This window comes from Plectropomus leopardus, chromosome 9 (assembly GCF_008729295.1).
Source record: "Plectropomus leopardus isolate mb chromosome 9, YSFRI_Pleo_2.0, whole genome shotgun sequence".
Taxonomy (NCBI): domain Eukaryota; kingdom Metazoa; phylum Chordata; class Actinopteri; order Perciformes; family Serranidae; genus Plectropomus; species Plectropomus leopardus.
The window spans coordinates 9352383-9372396 of NC_056471.1; the positions used below are offsets into that span (position 1 = coordinate 9352383).

The window sequence follows — 20014 nt, forward strand, 5'->3', positions numbered from 1 at the left end:
TGCACGCTCACACCGTTGATCAAAGGAGCTGTGATGTAATCAGTCTCAGAGCTTTGCGAGCATCCCTCATTAACTTTCACCAGAGGCTTTAATGAAAAACCACTGGAGGGAATCTCCGCTTTCTCTCCTTCTTTCCCTCCTCTTTCTCCCCCTCTTTCCTTCTCATCTCCTTGTTCACTCCCTGCAGTATCTGCTCGTCCTCCTCCTCATTCATCTTCCACACTGTGCCTCCCCTCCTCGCTCCCTCTGCCCCAGTGGCTGGCTTGACTTCCGCTGAAACAGAGTAAATATTTCCCATGGCTTATCTGACCGCTGGCAGGACGAATATGACACAAAGTGCGAGGCTCTGCTAATTAACACACCGCCTCCATTCCTCGGGTCAGGGGCCCCGGTGGGGACAGTTACGGCTTTAATTTTGACACCCCAAACACACTGGTGTCCTAATAATTATGGTTAGGTATGACACATTGTTTGAGTGCAGCCATTGGATACGCAGCTTTTACTTAAACTCACATCTTGACTTGATTTTCTTAGTTTTGGCCTTTTCTGGTAGAGACTCTGGGAGGGAGGGGAAAAAAAAGGGATAGAATGAAAAACAGAGAGAAGGCATGTTTCTCTTATTCTCTCTCTGCAGACTGGCTTGAGTCCAGGTACAGTCCAGCCCCTTGGTAATGATGGAGGTGTGACGTGTAAGCAACTTCCCTGTTGTGCAATCGTCAAGAGGCCTTTGGGGGCTATAAGACCCCCAGCCTCATCTGGTTTCTCAGAGCCTTCACTCTACACACACACATGCAGACACACACACACACACAAACACACACACAAACACAGAGGCATGATATGGTCCGAAGTAGTCAGCTGTGCAGATTTCTCTTAGAGGGGTCGAGGAGCAGTTGTCGAGAGACATGGACTTTAGCCAAAAGAGGCACTGAAAACAGCTTTACTGCTTTTGGACTGGACACTCACTCACAGGTAAAATTAATTCTTTAACCCTCTGAGACCTGAGCAAATGCAAAGACGGTAATGGGATACTTAAGAAGTTCCCCCAAATTTGCAAGAAAAAATGCTTTACTCTATAAAAAATAGGGAATGAGTAAAACATTGTTTTACTCATTCCCTATTTTGTGTTTATGTTCCAGGTCATTCTCTTGTCATCTTTTCTTCTCGAAGATTGTGGGAGATTTCTTCCCAAGTCACTCATTGCTTTTTTCCCAATGTTTTTGAAAGAAACCAAAACATTTTTTGGGGTTGCAAAGGTTTAAATGCTTGTGAAAGTTGCCTGAACACACCATAAAAATCTATCTTGATCCAGGTTTTAAAGGGTTAAATTAGATAAAAATTATACAGTGAGTCTGGTTTCATTTGATAATATCTCTATTTTAATTTGATTTGATAAGGTGTCTACAAGTTTTTTTCACTAATTCAACTGTCTTAATATAATGTCACATTATTTTTCTTATCCGAAAAACTTACTTGAAGATGCAATTTCCCAAATCTTACTGATTGCCTGCTTTAGATTGTATTTGTTTTTTTATTTATTTATGTTATTAATAATGCCTTCCCCTGGTGCACCGGACTGTAATAGCTAATTTAACATTCCTGTTAAACAATTATAATTTAAATTAAGCTGACACTTTTTCATGAATATTCCAAAAACTTATTTCAGTCATCACTACAAAATAGATGTTTTTAAGGATCCCATTAAGCAGCCAGATTATTACAATGGCTTCATATGTATTTCATTACTGCCCAACTTCAGGAGTGGTGTAATGTATTTTTGCTGTGATTAGTTATCAAGTAGGACAGCTAATAAACTCTGCAGCCAACCAAAGATTACTGCGCATTACTGTGTCCATAAAAGGCAGCTGAATTTGAATGCCCTCTGTTTTGTTTTATTTCCAGCCGACCTTGGAGAACTCAAAGGAGGGAAGTGAAATTGTGTGACGCAAGGGTACATCCAGTTCCATAATGGCGATCCCAAATAACCTCTCCCTTTTCAACTCCACCTCCTCCCCCTATTTAACAACAGAGATCTATCTGAACACCTCTCTGGCCTCCTCTGCTCCCCTCTGCCCAGACTGGTCTCCTGTACCCATGACCACAGTCATCCCTGCCATCTACAGCGTTATCTGCGTGCTGGGAACCGTAGCCAATGCCCTGGCAGTGGGTGTGTTGGCCCACTCCAGCACCTCGAGGAGAACTGTTGCAAACACTTTCATGCTGAACTTGTGTGTGTCTGACCTGCTGTTCCTGCTGTCCCTCCCGCTGTGGGCCGTCTATTACTCCCAGGGCTACAGCTGGCCGTTTGGCTGGGTTGCCTGCAAAGTCTGCGGAGTGCTCCACAACCTCAACCTCTACGCATCCATCTTCTTCATCACGTGCATGAGCATAGACCGCTACCTGGCCATCGTGCATCCGTTCCGCTCCCAGAGTGCACGAGACCCTAAGCTTGCCAAGCTCACATGCATCCTGGTGTGGGTGCTGGCGTGTGCTTGCTCGGCCCCTACCTTATACCTGAGAGACACATATTTTCTGGAGGGGCTTGGCGTGGAGGCCTGTGTGATTCACTATCCGGATACCACCTGGTATAGGACTCTGGTCTGGATGAAGATTTCTTTGGCCTTCCTTCTGCCACTGTTTGTCATCTCTTGTTGCTACTGCGCTATTGGCAGACATTTGCTGACTGACACATGGCTGGTAAGAATGCAGAATGAGTCGCAGAGCTGCAGGATACCTGACAGACCCCCGACCCCCTGTGTGAGCCCCAGCTCCAACGGGGGCAGACACCTGGAGGGCCGGGGGCTGGAGCGTGTGCTGCGGACAGTAGCTGCTGTGGTCATGGCTTTCTTCATCAGCTGGTTCCCCTTTCACTGCGTGACCTTTTTGGATGTGCTGAAGAGCGAGGGCTGGTTGAACAGCTGTGGGGTAGACTGGACAATCCAAAACCTCACCCCTCTGACCCTTTGCTTGGGTTTCTCCAACTCTGCCATCAATCCTGTGCTCTACTGCTTCATCGGAAATCATTTCCGGGGTCGTCTCGGGGGATTCTGCAAGGGCCTGTATGCTTGTCTGAAAGCCCGTGGGGAGGATCACAGCCAGAAGAGGGGCTCCTTCAGCACCAGGCTGAGCTCCTTCTCCCGAAAACTCAGTGACCTGAAAGACCTGGCGATTGTGGAGCCTTCTGGTCCTGCTTAGCAAGTCCCCAGAAAGGAGACTTTCTCCTCCACAGCCTGGTTTCACACCCCAAAGAGTGATGCCGATGTCAAGTGACTGCTGAACTCCAATAAGCATAGATGTGTGAGACGGAGCTGTTAACTGACTGAGTCAAATTCCAACACAGCTCAGTTCTGCCCTACAAAAGACAAAAAGAAAAGGAACAAAATTAAACATAGCTGAGATTTTTAAAAAAGGGTTAAAAGGGACAGGTCACCCTAAAATCATGAATACACTTTTTTTCCTCTTACCTGTAGTGCCATTCATCAATTTAGATTATTTTGGTGTGAGCTGCCAAGTGTTGGAAAAATCGGCCATAGAGATGACTGCCTTCTCTCAAATATAATGGAACTGGATGGCACTCTGCTTTCGGTGCTCAAAAGTCCAAAAAATACATTCGGTAGAAATTAAACAGAAATGTCTCTTTACACAGATAATCCACAGACCTTGTTTTGCACAGTATCATGTAGGGACTATTTTTTTCCCACCAAACTATGCCTACCATTTCATTGCACGGGAGGCGTGCATCTAGCTCAGTGGTGTGCTAGCAGTAGATGCACACTTCCTTCTCCACAGTGATACTGTTGGTAGTCTGGAAGAAAGACATTTTTTTTTTACATGAATCAGCTCACAACAAACTCTGTGGATTATCTTGCACTGAGTTATAATTTCTGGAAAGAGACATGCTGTTGAGTTTTTCTAATTTTTCCTGCACTTTAAGCACTCAAGCCAGGTGCCTTCTAGTTCTATTATCTCGGAGAAAATGCAGACATCGCCGCGGCTGAAATTAACAACACTTGGCAGCTCACATCAAAACAATCTAGACTGATAGGCCCTAAATAGCATTACAGGTATGAGAAATTTTGAGGCTGGTTTGCCAAATGGTGTAACAAACATTTAATTTATGCATCTCATTCCTTTCAAGCTGCAGCAGCTTTCAGCTAAAAAGCTTTAAAAAATCTACTGCGCTCAACCTGCTCAGTACCAAACTGCAGCAGTTAGACACTCACTGGAGAACACAGCTGAACATTTAGCAGCTAAACAGTGCAACTATTTGCTAACAAGGTGGGAAATAAACTTAAAACTAAGATATGACAGTTTTGTGTTCACAAAATCCCACCATGTGGTGAAAAAGAGAGAGGGGGGAAAACACTTACTGTAAGGGTGCAGGTAGTTAAAGTTAGTCTACTAAGCTAGGGTAGTGATAGCTTAGCAGGACCAAGTTAGCTGCTGTTACTTTCTTTGTGTCTGTATCACGGCTGGATTTGGCTTCTGCCTCATTTATACAGGGCGACTGACCTTATTAAAAAAAATTATTTGACCATAACAGATTTTTCACAGGAAAGCAGGTATAAAAAAATAGGTAAATTAAGCTTTACCTAATGCAAGGCTAGTTGTAGCTATCTCAACAGCTAGCTCTATTTTAAGCTCTGTTTTGTATTTACAAACTATGATATTTTCTTTGAAAGTATACTATGAAATAATAATATTGTATATGTTAAAACAATCTCATTAACTTCATTTTTAATGTATAGCTACTGTATTTTGGCTTTGTACAGGCCAAAACATTAAATAAATGCAGATGTATAAGGATAATTATTAACCAGTCATATCAATGCTACTTTTAATGTTCTTTTTGGAACAAATATATTATATGTAATCATTAACTTGTAACATTTTTATTGTATTATTCTGTATGGAATTGGAAATTATTGCATTTCTTTGACCGAAAGAAAAATAAAGTGAGCAATATTTCCCTAAAAGTGTCCCTTTTTTGCTCAGTTTTGATTCTCCAAAATACCTTGTACTGTTCTTCTACTAAAATGGGAGATTGTTGATTAGATTTCGGTCTAACAGCAGACATACACCGATTTTGTGAAACTGATTCCATTTATGATTTTTACTTTCCCAATCTCACCCTCCAACAGCTGTGACTCCAGAGCCTCCGTCCCCCCCCTGGGAATGAGAGTGCGGGGATTACTGTTGGTCCAGCAGATGGGCATCCAGTCTCCCCCCTTTTCCTCCCCTCCTAGAAAGCCTCACATGGATTCCGCACATATCAAGGCCAGATATCATAATCTCATACTAATGTCCTTATGATGCATTCCAGTCAAGCCAGTTGTGTTGGTTGAGAGAGCCGCCAGCTAATCAATGATGTATCTCTGTCTGCTATTTGTGTCCAGTATAGATCCACCGCATTCTGCATTGACCCTGGCCGGCCCGTCTGTGAGCTCAGAGGCAAGGGGAGTAAGGTTTAATTTTGTTTTGCACTGTTGAAGGTCGTAGGATTATTATACACAAGAATGTTGAGTGCATAATAGTCGTAATGCTTTTGTCCGAGCCTAAATGGTGAAGTGTTTTTGCTTTTCTCCACTCTAGACTGATAACCAACACAGCCTGAATGCTTTTAAAGATTAATATGGCCCCAAGAAGGAGAGAAAAAAGCATCTAGTCCCTTCTTTAGCTTTCTTGCAGCAGATCATTCCTCATTAATCTTGAAAAAAATGCCACTGGATGGCGCTCAAGTGCTGCAGAAGCTGTGCTCAAGATGCCACTGGCTGCTTACCCAGACAGAGCCCCAAAGTCCCACTGCTCATGATCTCTCTGAGCCGAGGGAAAGATGGCTCTGACACAGACTGATGACTCATGTAGGATACTGAATGTATAAAAACAGAAATCTTCAACAAATGCTGCATTTAAAGAAAGCTGCCGGCTCAAAGAATATACTGAATGGTACAGTCACCCTAGCCTTTTTGAAGGGTCCTTTGCAGGAGAGCATCTGGTGGTCTGAAAGACTCCTTGCAGTCGTGACCATGGGGTGAATAAAAACCAAGAATAATACACATCTCGGCATGGCTGACAAGCTCAAAGTGCCAGACGCTGTGCTATCATCTTTGTAAAACGAGGACGGCTGCTAACGTTCAATATTTTAATCACCATCTTTAATTTGACACAGCAGAACTTTCCAACTGACAGGACAGATTGCAGGATGAGTTTGTCGCAGCTCGACAGTATGTTCGTGTGCGCAGCTTCGGTAGCTGATGTTCCACAGAGCAGGTGTGAGTGTCCTTGATACACGTCTTAAAGAAGACAGATCAGTGACATGTGACTGAGAACATGTGCTACAGTGTGGACATGTGCTGATGACAAACTATAAACTGATAAGTATAAGGAACTCTTTTAAACACAAACTTTTTGCTGGCTTATCAAAAAAATGTCTTTCTGATGAACAATTGTAATTAAACACATCGAAATAGCAATGGCAAATGGACCTGCACCTTTCTTGACTTAAAAACTACATCTTACATTTACCCATTTGCACATTCTTACAATGGTGGCCATGGCTACCATACAGGGTGCCACCTGCTACTCAGTAACCATGCACATGTACTCACAAACCAATGGAGCAGCCAGCGGGAGCAATTTGGGCTTTAGTATCTTGACCAAGGACACTTCAGCATTGACCCAATCCTTCGATTAGAGTGGACGACCCGCTCTAGGTCCTGAGCCACAGCCGCCATCAATCTTCTTTCTGTGTTTTATTTCAAATTCAGGTTGAGAAATAAATAAATAAAGAAAAAAGAACTGCAGTTATTTTATACATTTTGTCAGTTATGGAAAATAACTAAATACATTTTCTCAGGTGATGTACAAAAGTATAATTTCAAGGTACTTTACCTTTCTACTCCACTACATCTCAGAGGGAACTATATTTTTTCACACCTGCAGCGCTGTGATAAATGTGATCACAGTGATTGAAATGTTTTCGGCTTGCGACCTTTTTGCAGGAGAGCATCTGGTGGTCTGAATGACAACTTGCAGTCCAGCCTAGTTGTGTTTTCGGATGTCTGTGAGTTGGCGGATGAGCCAGAACTTCTCAGATGGTTTCAATGAAATAACTGTTCAGGTACAAAGGGACAAAGGGTTAAAATTATTCAATATTTTGGGTATAAAAAAGTTAGTTATAAAAGTTAGTTTAAACTACACTGTAGAATCTGACAGTGAGTTTATTTAAAAAACAAACAAGCAACTGATTCCTTTAAAATGTAAGTTAATATAGTCTTAATTTGTTTACTTGATATCTAATTGTTAAGTTTACTCCAAATTTAGTTATATCTGCTTAAGTTTTTGAAGTTTTAGCACCTTCAGTATACCAAGTTTACTTTGCTATATCTGTGTTTTGCTTACCTATATTTACTTAAACATGTTGACCAAACATAACTCGCAGATCCCCTAACTTCTAGGGGTGTAAATCACTGGTCTTATCATCATACGATATTGTAGCGCTACTTTGGACAACGATACAATTTTTGCTGATATTACAAAGTCTACCACGATACAATTTTGATTCGATTTAGGGGCCTGCGATCGATATGCCGATATAATCTGCTCATTTTACACAGTCAGTTACAGGAGAAGCTGCCAGCCCTTTCTTTGATTTTGGCCATAAAAGATAAAAACAACATATACATAATTGGAAATAACTAAAACTGATTCATTCTGTTTGAAAACATTTTCTAGAAAGATGTTTTCATTTTAATTCAAACCATGATCTGTTTTCCTAAAACTTCAGGGCTGTCTGACTTGAAGAAAAACTTTTCCCAACATCCTCAAAACGTGGATCAACAGCAACATCTTTTCACTGGTATATAAAACTCAATAACTGTCAAGGATTATAGACAAAACAACTGTCTTTTGTATGTCACATTCCCCTACATACACAACATGCTAATGTTATTAGCATAAGCCTATAACATTTTACACTGCAGAAATTAGCTTAGCGGCTAACAGACTTGTCTGTACTCATAACCAAACCAGTTTACTAGTATTTATGCTTTGACTTACTCACCACTGGTTTAAGTCCCTGCATCTCCCGATGGAGCAGCGCGAATAACTTTCAGTCTACATGCATGCATGTTGATTTCAGTCAGCTTTGCTGAAACAGAGCAGCTAGGAAGTCAGTGAATTGGCCCTGCAGGTATGTCATGTTTCCTCAATATGGCCTTTGTTTACATACGACATGAACCATCTGTTGACTCACAGTTTCTCCGAAAACAAAACATATCCACACTGATGATTTATTCCCGAGCAAACAGCACGCTCCTCATGGATGTATTATAGTGAAGTCTCCTCATCATCTTTCTCTTGGCTGCTCGCCATCATCTGCGGAATGAGAGAGGTTGATATGGATCGATGTTACATGATCGTTGCTCATTTATTCGATATATTGACGCAGCTCGATGGATCATTACACCCGTACTAACTTCGTTGGCAAAATCCTCTTTGTTCTTTTCTCAGTATTAGCAACTTCAGTAAACCATTTTGAATTAACTTGATCATTACAAAGTAATTTCAGTTGTCATTTTTAAGATGCATCAACAAGCTAAATTTTGAGTAAACATAATTAGATTAAAAAAAATACAAATAAATTAAGATAAATAGTTAGATTTACTTTAGTTTTCAAGGCAAAAGGTTTCCAAGATTATTTTAAGTAAGATCAACTTGTCTAATTTTATAGTGTAGTGTGCTTACACACTGATACATTATTGGTAAGAATCTATAAGTGTCACATAGAATAATAATGTATCAGTAACAGAGGACATTTTACTGCAGAATGAGTACTTGAAATTGTGGTGATAATACTTCTTCAGTATGATTTTGAATGCAGCACTGTTACTTGTAATAGAGTATTTGACATGAATGTATTGGCACTTGTACCCACAGTATGAAGAGGATCTGAAACCCTTCTTCACTTTGTTTCCACCATAGTTGCCATGAATAGTGATGTGCGGTTCAGACGGTGTAAGCAAACCTCTGTTAATAAGAAAGCAAAGTGCAACCTCTAGATAATTGAGCTGGAAACAGTATAGTCACTACATAAGCACAATATATGTTTTCCTGTGTGAAAAGAGTGATATTGCTTTTTTTTATCCCTCTCTTGTGCTTTCTATTGTTGTGGAAATATTCAGTTAGAATCTTTGAAGTTATTTCCTGTTGAAAAATACAATCATTTCCTGAGAGATACACAACCCCACATTTTGTGTGTGTGCACACACATGTGTGTGTCTTGAGGTGAGAGAGGAAGGCTGAGCAACAAGCACATAAAGGTTAGAGGTTAGAGAGAGCTGCTATCAGTTTGGGTAAGAAAGTGGAAAATCAAGAAAGCTGGCTCGCAGAAGCTCTGGCTCCCAAACGGACGGTTTGAAACAGCGAGAACCAAAAATCAAATGAGAGGCTGGACAGCTGCCTCACCTGTGCTCCCAGTCTAGAGGATACACGGTGAAGACCAAAAGGCCTGCCCGCAGTAAAAGTTGAAGGTGAGAAAGAGAGAGGGTAGCTGGCACTTGGGAGCAGAACAAAAAGGAGATTTGGAGAGGAGCCGCGATGGAAAACCTGCCCGTCTACCACGGACCCATCGGCAAGGAGGAGGGGGAGAGACGGCTGGCCCAGGACGGGCGGGATGGGTGCTACCTAGTCCGCAACAGTGACTCTGTGCCAGGTGTCTACTGCCTGTGTGTGCTGTGAGTAATATTTCTGCTTCTTTACTGAGACCTCACACATAATCCTATTTTCTGCTATTATAGAAAATATTGATCTCCCCACATTTAGGAAAATAAAAGCACAAAGGCATGAAGTAAAGAATATGGAGGCCTATTGTGAGGTGTAAAACCTCACAGGAGCAATCATGATGATAGGATTTTATAAGAAGATGAACTCAGGGTGAAAGGTGTTTCTTTGTGTGTGTGCAGGTTCAACGGCTACGTCTACACATACAGACTCCACAAGGACGACGCAGGCTCGTGGGCTGCTGAAGTGAGACATTTTTATCAGTTTACGACTCGCTCTCATTCTGTTGGCTTTTTCCGTAACCCTAAAACTTTACAGGAGCAGCAAAAACAGCTGCACATCCGCCTCACTTTGGTTGGTGTTTATTAGTTCTAGAGGTTGTTTTGGTGGTAGCCTAATTCAGCAAGCTGTGAATTTGAGGCAAACATGTTTTTTTTTCTCAGCAGTGACAGCACTGAGAAATAGGTTCTTTTCCTTTAGCAATAACACCCCGAGAGATACTCCTCTCTTCCCCCTCCAACCCTTCTCCAACACCACAAATTTAAGACGCTACAGCATCAGCATATACTCCAGAGATGGGAAACGTAGAATTGCATTTGACAGCATTTCTGATGGGATATGTAATTGAGCACTGAGGGTTGGCAAACACCCAGAGATGTGAACGTATAGAGACATCTGAAGTCTGTGTCTCTCGCTGACAACTAAAGCTAGATGCTGTTGTAACTACATTTTACCCTCACTCATTTTTACTGACAGCATCAAGCCAACAGATAGAGGGAGGGGGGGACTCGAATTAAATGGATTTCACTACAAGCTCAATAACGGTTTACATTATTCATGTGCAATATCAATCACTTTAATGAAATATTCGGGGGAACAGAGGTAACACTTGTGGCCGGAGACAGAAACATCCAAAGTGCTTTGCTTTGCTGTGGGGAAAAAAAACAACTGCTTCTTCAGTGTTTGATTGAATGATTTCAAAAACACATCGAAAGAACAAGATTTTCACCAGCATGATTGATTGCACAAAAAGAAAAAAAATAATGCTTAAAAAAAGTCCTTACTTGACAAAATTATAATACTCTGAAATCTTTATAGTTTAGAGGTTTTAGACTGACAGCTGTGGGCAAAGGGGAAAATTGATGAGAAATAATGCAAATATCCCTGAAAAATTTATGCTAAAATTTCACTAAAGCAAAAGAAAAAACTGTCACATTAAAAACCTTTGTTGCGTTAGAAGATGAACTTTTTTTTTTATTTCTAAAAACGATTCTTGTGTTATTTCAGTTTTATCCAGTCACAAGAGAAGTGGTTGAAATACTGTTGGGACACTTAAAGCTTCTTAGATGTCACACATAAATCCGAAAATAAATGCTTCTTGTTGACTAACAAAATATAAAAATAAAAGCCCAGGGGAGTGAGTGTTTCAGCGGCAACCAGAATTTTCCTAATTTAGCTTGTAAGCCCCCTGAGTATAGTTTCCATCCTGCTACAGTCGCTTTTAACAGCAATTAGAGATTGGATTTCTTTTGCATCATCTTATTTATTGATACATTTTATTGGTGTAAATGCGAGCTCAGCGTGGATCAGTGGACCAGAGAGATGAAAATATAATTGACATGATTCCCTGCCCACCACGCACTGGTGTTTCTGCCTCTACTTCCAGCGTATCTGATGTCTCTTTATAAGGTGAATCTGTGCAAGCTCATTTCAAGTCGGTCCCCGTCCTGTCCCCTTCATTTCCCCATGGGGTTTGATGTGGAGATGGAGACGAAGGAGCTGAATTCTCCTCTGTCTTTTTTTTTTTTTCTTTTACTCTTGTGTTTCAGACCACTCCTGGTGTGCAGAAACGATATTTCCGGCAAATCAGAAACTTGATAGCAGCTTTCCAGAAGCCCGGACAAGGAATTGCCATGCCTCTGCTCTACCCTGTCACAGCTCAGAGACGGGCGCAAACACACACAGAGGCACAGACGCCCAGTAATAGCCTGTCACCGACACACAGCAGCAGCCTTAACGCATACCTCCAGCAGCGGCCGCCTCATGCTGCTAAGGGACAGAAAAACAGGAACAAGAAGGAGGTGCGGCAAGCTTTCGGTTAGGGACAAACCCAAAGCTCAATTTTGACCTAATTATAAACAAAAAAAAAAACCAAAACTGTCTTTGCGTCAAGCCTGCTGTTGCATTTTGCACGCTGCGTGTGAAGTAAATGTCATTTTTTTCCAATTAACCAGCTCCTGTTTGTAAAATCAAGTCATTTAGGTTCTAGCTGTGACTCAGATCTCAGTATCCTTCCAGTAACTTCTTTTTTCTTCTGCACAGAAAACGCCTCATAACTTTCAGGGATGTAAAATATTCAACTGCTGCAACATTAATATCCATCACTGCATACATAAGTTGACAACAAATATTGTGCTCTGTTTCCTTAATGCAATTCAGTTATGTGAATGGCAAAGAAAATAAATGATATTGGTTGAAATAAACTCTTTTTAAATGAGGTCATGCATACACAGCCATACACACCCGAGCCTCCGTGTGACATATAATGTGGAACAAAAATTCAATTTGACATATTGAAGTAGTGATTTCTGTGGAGAGCTGTGGGGGGGGGTATCTGTCATTCATCTGATTGACATTACTGGCTCTTCATGAAAAAAATGAGAGAGAGAGCATTCATTCAGCTTAGGCGATTCTTCAGTGCAGCGGTCTCCTAGCAACCGGACCCTCCATCTTTTCACCACTGAGATGAGGTTGGACAGTATCTAGCCGAGCATATGGTTTAGAAGGGAAGGTGCATCTCAGCCGATCAGCAAAGTGCTAGTCAGGAACGTATATCACCTGCTCGCAGTCAGAACATATGCATTGTGCGGCTTTGTCATCCACAGCCCAGGAGAGAAACACAAACAATTAATGGTGGGCAGATGGTGGAGTGACGGTGGGAGGGAGGCGAGTGGGGGATAGGCAGACGGACGGGGAGGTGGATTAGTGGTAGCTAGATTAAAAAAAAAGAAAACAAACAAACTTCTCTACTTTCTTTTTTAACTTTTTTTTGGGGGGATGGGGGGGACTTGGAAGTGGTTCACATGTAGTCTGATTGGCATTTCTTAATGAGAGGAGACAAGCTGTAGAGAACAGCACAGCCAACTCCAGGTCCTGCCCCTTCTGCACTCACCACCCACTCGCTGAGCCTCAGCTGTCACATTTCTTTTTCCCTTCGTCTGTGCTTTTCTTCTCTCTCTCTCTCTCCTCCTTCTTCTTCTTCTTCTTCTTCCTCTCTTCTGACAGACGCAGGTTTCTCATGCATATCTCGGTTTGAGCCATAATGATGGGTGATAATGACAGCACAGATTTGAAAGTTACAAACTCCCAGAAACAAGAACAAAGAGCGCACAACAAATGTGTGGAGGGAAGGCGCAGAGATGGAGGAGACGCCAGAGAGGGAGAGAGCCGACGCAGAGAAAAATAATAAGCAACAATGTCGATGAAATCCCAGCGAGCAATCTGGTAATTCACACATAATAACTTTAATCAGCATTGTAACCCAATAAAGTCTGATTTTTCAGCGAGAATATTTACTATAGCCATGTATAATTCTTTGCAAAAATGTAACTGTTTTTCTATTGATTAACAATACTGACACTTACTTATGAACAACAGAATTTCCAGTTGAGCACTTCTTTCAGTGTGAAAGCACTGGCTATGTACATTCTTGATTTTAGTATACACACTCATACAAACTACTGTTGGAGCACACCAGAGGCGGAAAACCAGGAGAGGTTTCCTTCTCTAAAGGGGAGTGTCAGAGTTGACAAGGCCTCTCTTACACAATATGTAAACGATAGTATATCCGAGGTAAACCATGTAGGAACTCAAATGGCAACCGGAGAGCTCTTGATTTTGAGTCATGAAGAGGATTATTCACTGGCAATCCTAAAGTCTTCATCTCTACAGTTCAGTGAGTTTTTAACAGAGTCCAAAATGATGAACAGTGTTGAAACAGCAAATGACAGACAGTCAGTCCATCAGTCCGTCAGTGAGTCCGTTGGTCAGTCGGTCCGTCAGTCCCAGGCCAGTCGGGATACAAAAAGCAAAGCCACAGCCAAACCACACTGCTTGTGCCACTGTTAGAAATCGGAGAACTGGACGATAATAATAAAATACCATCATTTTGTCACAATTAAAGGCATTTGGAAATCATTTTTTCCCCCAATCTCTCTTCTTGTTCTTCTTCGTCGTCATCTTCTTTTTTTTTTTGATACAGTATAGAAACAGTAGAACAAATCAGAGTAGAGTAGAAACAGGCAGTCTTTGGTGGGGTGGGGGGCTGCTCACGTGTCTCTGTTACCTGCCCCCCACCTCGCTAAGTGTCATAAAGTGGATGTTGGAGGGGCAGTCGGACAGCTCCGGCTGCTGCTCTATAGGCAGGGAGTAGTAGCCGTCGTAACCCTGAACCAATCCTCCGGACAGCAGCTGCTGCTTCTCCGCCTCGCTCCACGACCTGCTCCCCACATCCCCTAAATCCACCCGCTTCCTCTCCTTCTCCCACGCCCCCTCCACCGCTCTCTTCCTCGCCTCCTCCCTCACCCGCGCCCTTTCCTCCTCCTCGTTTCCGCCATATCGCACGCACAGGCACAGCGCCCCTTGCTGAAGAGTGATGTCAGCGAATCGTCGAGTCCTACCGTTCACCGTGGCACTCATCTGAGACACACTCACGTTCACCCCGCTCTCCAGGACACGCCCCCCGACTCCTAACCCCAGAGCGAGGTCTTCCTCGATTGGCCGGGACTGCAGGAAGTGATGGGTGTCGCAGCCGTGCACAGTGAAGCTCAGCCCGCTCAGGTGGACGGCGCCGTTTAAAATGGCAGCCACGCGGCGGCTGTCCTCGCTGGCAACGCCGATGACCTCGGCGCTGACACGGCCGTGGGAGACGGCAAACCGGATGCTGGGGCCAAGGAGAGAGGGCCGGGAGCCAAAGGGAGGAGGACGTGTCGGTCTGTGGCAAGTGGAGCCCACGGGCTCTGACACCAGAGGTAACCTCTCCAGAGAGATGAAACTCCTCAGTTGTCTCCGCAGCTCACACTGGATCCCCAAAACCACCTGGGAACAAAGTACAACTGGTTATCAAAAAACTTTAGAGGTCTGAATATACTTAGATAAGGATTCCCACGCATTTAAATAAAAAAAGAAAGAAAAGAAAAGAAAAGCAATAAAAAACAATTCTTGCTTCACTTGCTGGTGTTTTTCAGACATATGAGATTCAAACTCTACGTACAGAATTTCAACTAGCTGGCATAAATAAAGGGAGAGATTTTGGGGAGAAAATGAAGAAATGTATGTGATGGTGAAAAAAACGTCGCGCATCGACGCTTATTGGTGCTATGTTATGTTGACAGCTACACAAAAGAAACTTTTTTGATACATGTCGTGGAAGGTTATCCATGGAAGATAACAGTTAAAATTTCATTACATACACAAAATGCCATGACTTTTTCAATACTTTAAATGATTTGTACAAATTCCATGACTTTTTCAGGTTTTCCATGACCATGGGAACCCTGTTAGATTATGCAGATAATGTGACTTATCGTAACAGGAAAAGCGCATTAATGACAGCTTTGTTTGATTTGTTTTAATAGCTTACTTGACACATGCACAGTGGGTCTTCTTCACAGGGACATTTGACTCATCACAGTAGGAAAAAGTGTCAATGATACAATTATTGATAGCTGAATGCCTTCTAGCTGTTTGAGTTTAAGGGTCCTGGTACTGTGTATATACTGTCACACCTGCATTTCAAACACAGTTGAAGATAACAGAGCTGTCATTGTGGTGTGGAAAGGTTATAGCAGGACAGCAACAGAACTAAGAGGAATACAGCCACAATTAATATTATTACCCTCTTCAGTGTTTCCTAACATCACCTGTCAAAATTTCTGTCGCATATTGTTGTTATTGAATTAACCAAATAAACAAAGAAAAGCTGTTTAATAAAATTATTAATTAAAAAAACAGAACTGAATGATTGTTTTTCATATCTGCTGAGTTTTGTTCCATTTAATGCATTATGTTGTAACTTAATTGCACTAAATGTTAATTTGTTTTAACTGCGAGTTCACATAGGGTTACTCATTTTGTGACACCCAGAGTTGCAACTAATGTCCATTTTAATAGCTGTTTTTTTGACAATTGTTTTTTTTTATATTTGACCAACAGTTTAAACCTTAAATATATTCAATTTACAACAACATACAGGTAAAAGCATCAAATCTTCACAGCTTAGAAGTGGGAGCTGAGTAATGTTTGACAGGGATAGTTTGGATTTTTTTGAGGTGGGGTTGTATGAGGTACTTATTCATTGTTAGTGTATGGGAGTTGGTGTGTCAGCAGTTTGAGGAAGCTGACAGGAGAAGTGCCACAGAAGCTAAGCACTGTGCTGTGCAATGTATTTTAGCCACCTAAAAAAACATTATCAGTTTAAGTGTACACTATATTAAGAATATTTTAACAACTCTTCCTTGCCATCAGAAGTCACCAGACTCCACTGACAAAACCCATCATTTTACCTGGCAAAACACAAAAGTTGCTGGTTTATTGCTGCCTACATCAGTTGTTTTTTTGTGTTATTGTGTAGCTTTGGTGAATCCAAATTAATCCTTTAAAACACCAAAGTCACACAGTAACAAAAACAAATTAGGCTGGCAACTCCTGTGTTCTGTGAGGTAAAATGACTGTTTCAGTGAATGGAGTCTGGTGGCTTTGAAAAGAACATAGGTAACAGCTTCATTCACTGTCGGACTGGGCTGTTCAAGAGCAAAATAAAGCGGTTAAAATATTCTAAATACACTGTAAACTTAAAACGAATAGTTGCTTTTAGGTGGCTAAAGCAGAACATTGCTAAGCTTCCGTGTCAAAACTGCGATGGCATTGCTTTTCCAAACAAATCTTAACTTTCCCTTTCAGTGACTTCAATGACAATGTATTAATTATCAAAAGATTTCCTATATATTAACTAACTGAATGGTTGAATAAGTATTTCAGTTATCATACTGATTACTGATTGAAAAACATTCTTATTATTCACACAATGTTGATTTTAGTCATACGGCTCATTAGATAGGACTCAAATGAGTAATAACAAATAGTTTAATATTCTACAGAAAGAGATGAAGAGGGTTAAAAATACTTTAAAAATATACTTTTTTTTTTACATATATTTTTAATATACCAAGGAATAACCAAATAATAAACACAGGGATACACAATTAAAAAGAGTCTTTCTACTGTAGGTGACCGGGGTTTATAGTGGTGGAAAGCTAACCTTGCTGGAGTCCCAGTCCTGTGTCTTGGTCTGAGTCTTCATCAGTTCGTATGTTTGCTCCATTCTGCCCACTTCAGGTTTCGGGAAGCCTGGGACTACATTATGGAGCTGGAAACCAAATAGCTGCAGCCAGCTACCAATGTCTGGACACACACAAACACACACACACACGCACAAAGAATGAAAGACAGAAAGAAAATTGCACAGAGGGAGAAAGTTAGACTATACTGTGTTTACTGTGAAGCAAACAAAAAGTCATAAGGCCAGAGAAACAACATCTTGTACAGGAAATCACACAATATATGATCATAATACGTGGCAGACATGGTTTGGCGGGTGTTTCTCAGACAAACAGATTTTGTAATAAACAATCCTGCCGCAGGAAAACGTGACAGGCCAAATGAATGTTCCATTAACCAGAAGGACATACGCCTCCACCGACATCCTATATTCATGCTCCTGCTCTCCTATTCCATCTCGTTCCCTCGCTTGAGTTTCTATTTGGTCTCTCGGGGAAACAGTATGTTCTTGACAGACAGAGGGAACAAAACATAACAGCCTGTGTTAAAAAAAAAACCAACAAGTTGATCAGAGGCATGGCTGTCCTTTCTGATGCCAGTACATTCTGTCTGTCACATCATTTCTTTCTGCCACACAGCTCACCTGTGGTTAGCTGTGGGCCCCGTTCACTCACTCTTTATGGCAGATGTTTCCCGTGTAGGAGAGTGTGTGCACGTGTGTGTGTGTGGGAGTAGTTGCTGCTCAGTGAAATTCCTGCCTGTGTCTGTGTGAGAGCTGTAATGTGGCAGCTCATGTGAGTCACTGATTCAGTGTTGCGCTGCAGAGTGGATGATGTGTCTGTGTGTGTGTGTGTGTGTGTGTGTGTGTGAGCGCGCGTGTGTGCGTGCGTGCGTGCATGTGTGTGTGTGAAGCTCACCAGTAGTAAACTCTGTCACCTCCTCCACTTTACCCACTGGGCAGTTATTCTTGAACGCATACACGTTGAATGGCTTGGGCTCCTTGCTCAGCTCCCCCCACAGTTCGTGATTTGGCGATGTCCATCGACCAGCTAGCGTGTCATAATCCCGCCTGCCCAAGTGGACCAGCCGTGTGAGAGGATCGTACAAGCCCCCATGGAAGCCGATGACAAGCTGGAAGTCAGGATTGGTGTCCTGGTAGACCTCACCGTAAGGGGTGTAGAGGATCTCTTTGACCAGTCGCCCCTTGCTAGAGAAAACTGCTCTCGGACTCCCCACGCTGTCGCAAGCGACATAGTACTCCTCCCCGCTGCTCAGCTCCATGGCGATGAGATGGCCCTGCAGGTCGTAGTACAGCGACGTGATCAGATTGCTGCTGTGGTTGTACAAGTGGCTGACCCGGGTGGGGTGTGACAGATCAGCATAAAAGAACTGCAGCTGCTCGCCCTGGCTGCTCTTGGTGGCTACGCGCCGACCCAGCCCGTCGTAGCGATACCACACGGTGCGCTCAGTCACTCGGTTGAAGACACGGGTCAGCAGACCATTGGAGTTGTAGTCGAACAGGTCATTGGCTCGCTGGCGGAGGAAGCCGTCGTCATCCACACTGTACTGTAACTCACCGAGGTGTGTGATGCGGTCTCTCTGGTCGTACCGCAGTGGTGTCAGTCTGGCATCAAACCAAAAAAGGCATTTTTCATTAACAGCATTAATTAACTAATACTGCTGTGAACTCAAAAGACTGTGTTAAAAAGTCAACAAAGTCTGAGGCTGTACCAATGGTAGTTTATAAATGAGAGGCTCAGTAATATAATCTTCACAAATTAGAACCACTTTGAGGATTTTTGAAGCCTAAATATAATTGCCAGAAGTAAAAAGTTAACGTTGTATATAAACGCACTACACTACAGTTGTGTCGCAACTGCTATGAAGCTGTGAAGCCATGTGTGATGCAGTTCAGTGTGAAAACATTTTGTGGTCTCATTTAGCTACTTGTTAGCAACCACCCTTTTAAAGACTTGTAACAGCTTCTAAGTTTGCGAGTGGGATATTTACTGACATATTTTATGATGTAAAAGGAAAACGTCAAAGTCTCTTCAGCTTGTGTTAACCACAGACCTTATTTCAGGCTTCTAACCAAAGAATGATTCAAAAAACCCACTGACTTTGAGATGAAGGATGAGGTGCTGAAATGCTAACTGATTTTAAGACTCACCACTGGAGTTCTCTATGGGAGAAGTGAACGTGAGCACAGATTATGATTCATTCTTTCCCAACAGTCACTATAGTAAATACTGGATCTGTTTTTCACAAGTCACATATCAAACAAACAATCTGACACTAAAATTGCATTTTTTGGACAGAAATCAGGGGAAAATGAACTGTGTTTGAGGCCTGTCTCTGTCTGAGCAATGCATGACAGTGCCTTAGGAGACCAGAGGGGTACACCCTTTTATACCACTGGCACAGCTTGCAATGTTTCATTTTCATTATAAAGCATCTTTGGCTACACTTAGGCAGGGCTGTACTTTAAGCAATGTCAGAGTGCTAACATGCTCACAATGACAATGCTAATATGTTGCTCATTGGCAGGTACTAAACAATGTTTACCTTGTTCATCATCTTAGTGTAACATAATAATATTTCTTGTTAGCACCATTATAATATTTGCTAATTAGCATTTTTTCGGATCCCCGAGGCCACTAGAGGTGGTCATCTGGTGACCATGAATGTCTGTAAAAATTTCACGGCAATCAACCCAGCAGCTGTTGAGATCAATTGGTCTACACAAAAGGGGACCCATAGAAGCCAGGACTGCACATTGTTCTGATTATTCCAAAACCCCAATAGTCCCCTTTGGCTGATTTTGTCTGACAGTCAGTACCCCCAAACAAATGTGCATTGCTCTGTAGGGTGGTTTCTCTGAGACGCTACCCTTGCA

At 42.2% G+C, this 20014-nt stretch overlaps 3 protein-coding genes across 3 annotated transcripts in view; 2 read left to right on the forward strand and 1 right to left on the reverse strand.

The window, feature by feature from the left end:
* The first annotated feature begins 754 nt into the window (after positions 1-754).
* On the forward strand, positions 755-4976 carry LOC121947965 (type-2 angiotensin II receptor-like). Its single transcript, XM_042493176.1, has 2 exons — positions 755-972; positions 1903-4976. The coding sequence occupies exon 2, from the start codon at positions 1969-1971 to the stop codon at positions 3193-3195; it is 1227 nt and encodes a 408-aa protein (XP_042349110.1). The 5' UTR covers positions 755-972; positions 1903-1968; the 3' UTR covers positions 3196-4976.
* Positions 4977-9257: 4281 nt separating this feature from the next.
* Positions 9258-13942, forward strand: LOC121948372 (SH2 domain-containing protein 1A-like). Its single transcript, XM_042493761.1, has 3 exons — positions 9258-9734; positions 9963-10026; positions 11610-13942. Exons 1-3 carry the CDS (start codon positions 9598-9600, stop codon positions 11880-11882), a joined length of 474 nt encoding a protein of 157 aa, XP_042349695.1. The 5' UTR covers positions 9258-9597; the 3' UTR covers positions 11883-13942.
* tenm1 (teneurin transmembrane protein 1) overlaps positions 12021-20014 on the reverse strand; it is a 219912-nt gene continuing 211918 nt past the window's right edge. Inside the window, 3 exon segments of the mRNA XM_042493760.1 lie at positions 12021-14877; positions 17099-17241; positions 18036-18742. Of these exon segments, the coding sequence (XP_042349694.1) occupies positions 14122-14877; positions 17099-17241; positions 18036-18742 (1606 nt within the window). The 3' untranslated portion in view covers positions 12021-14121.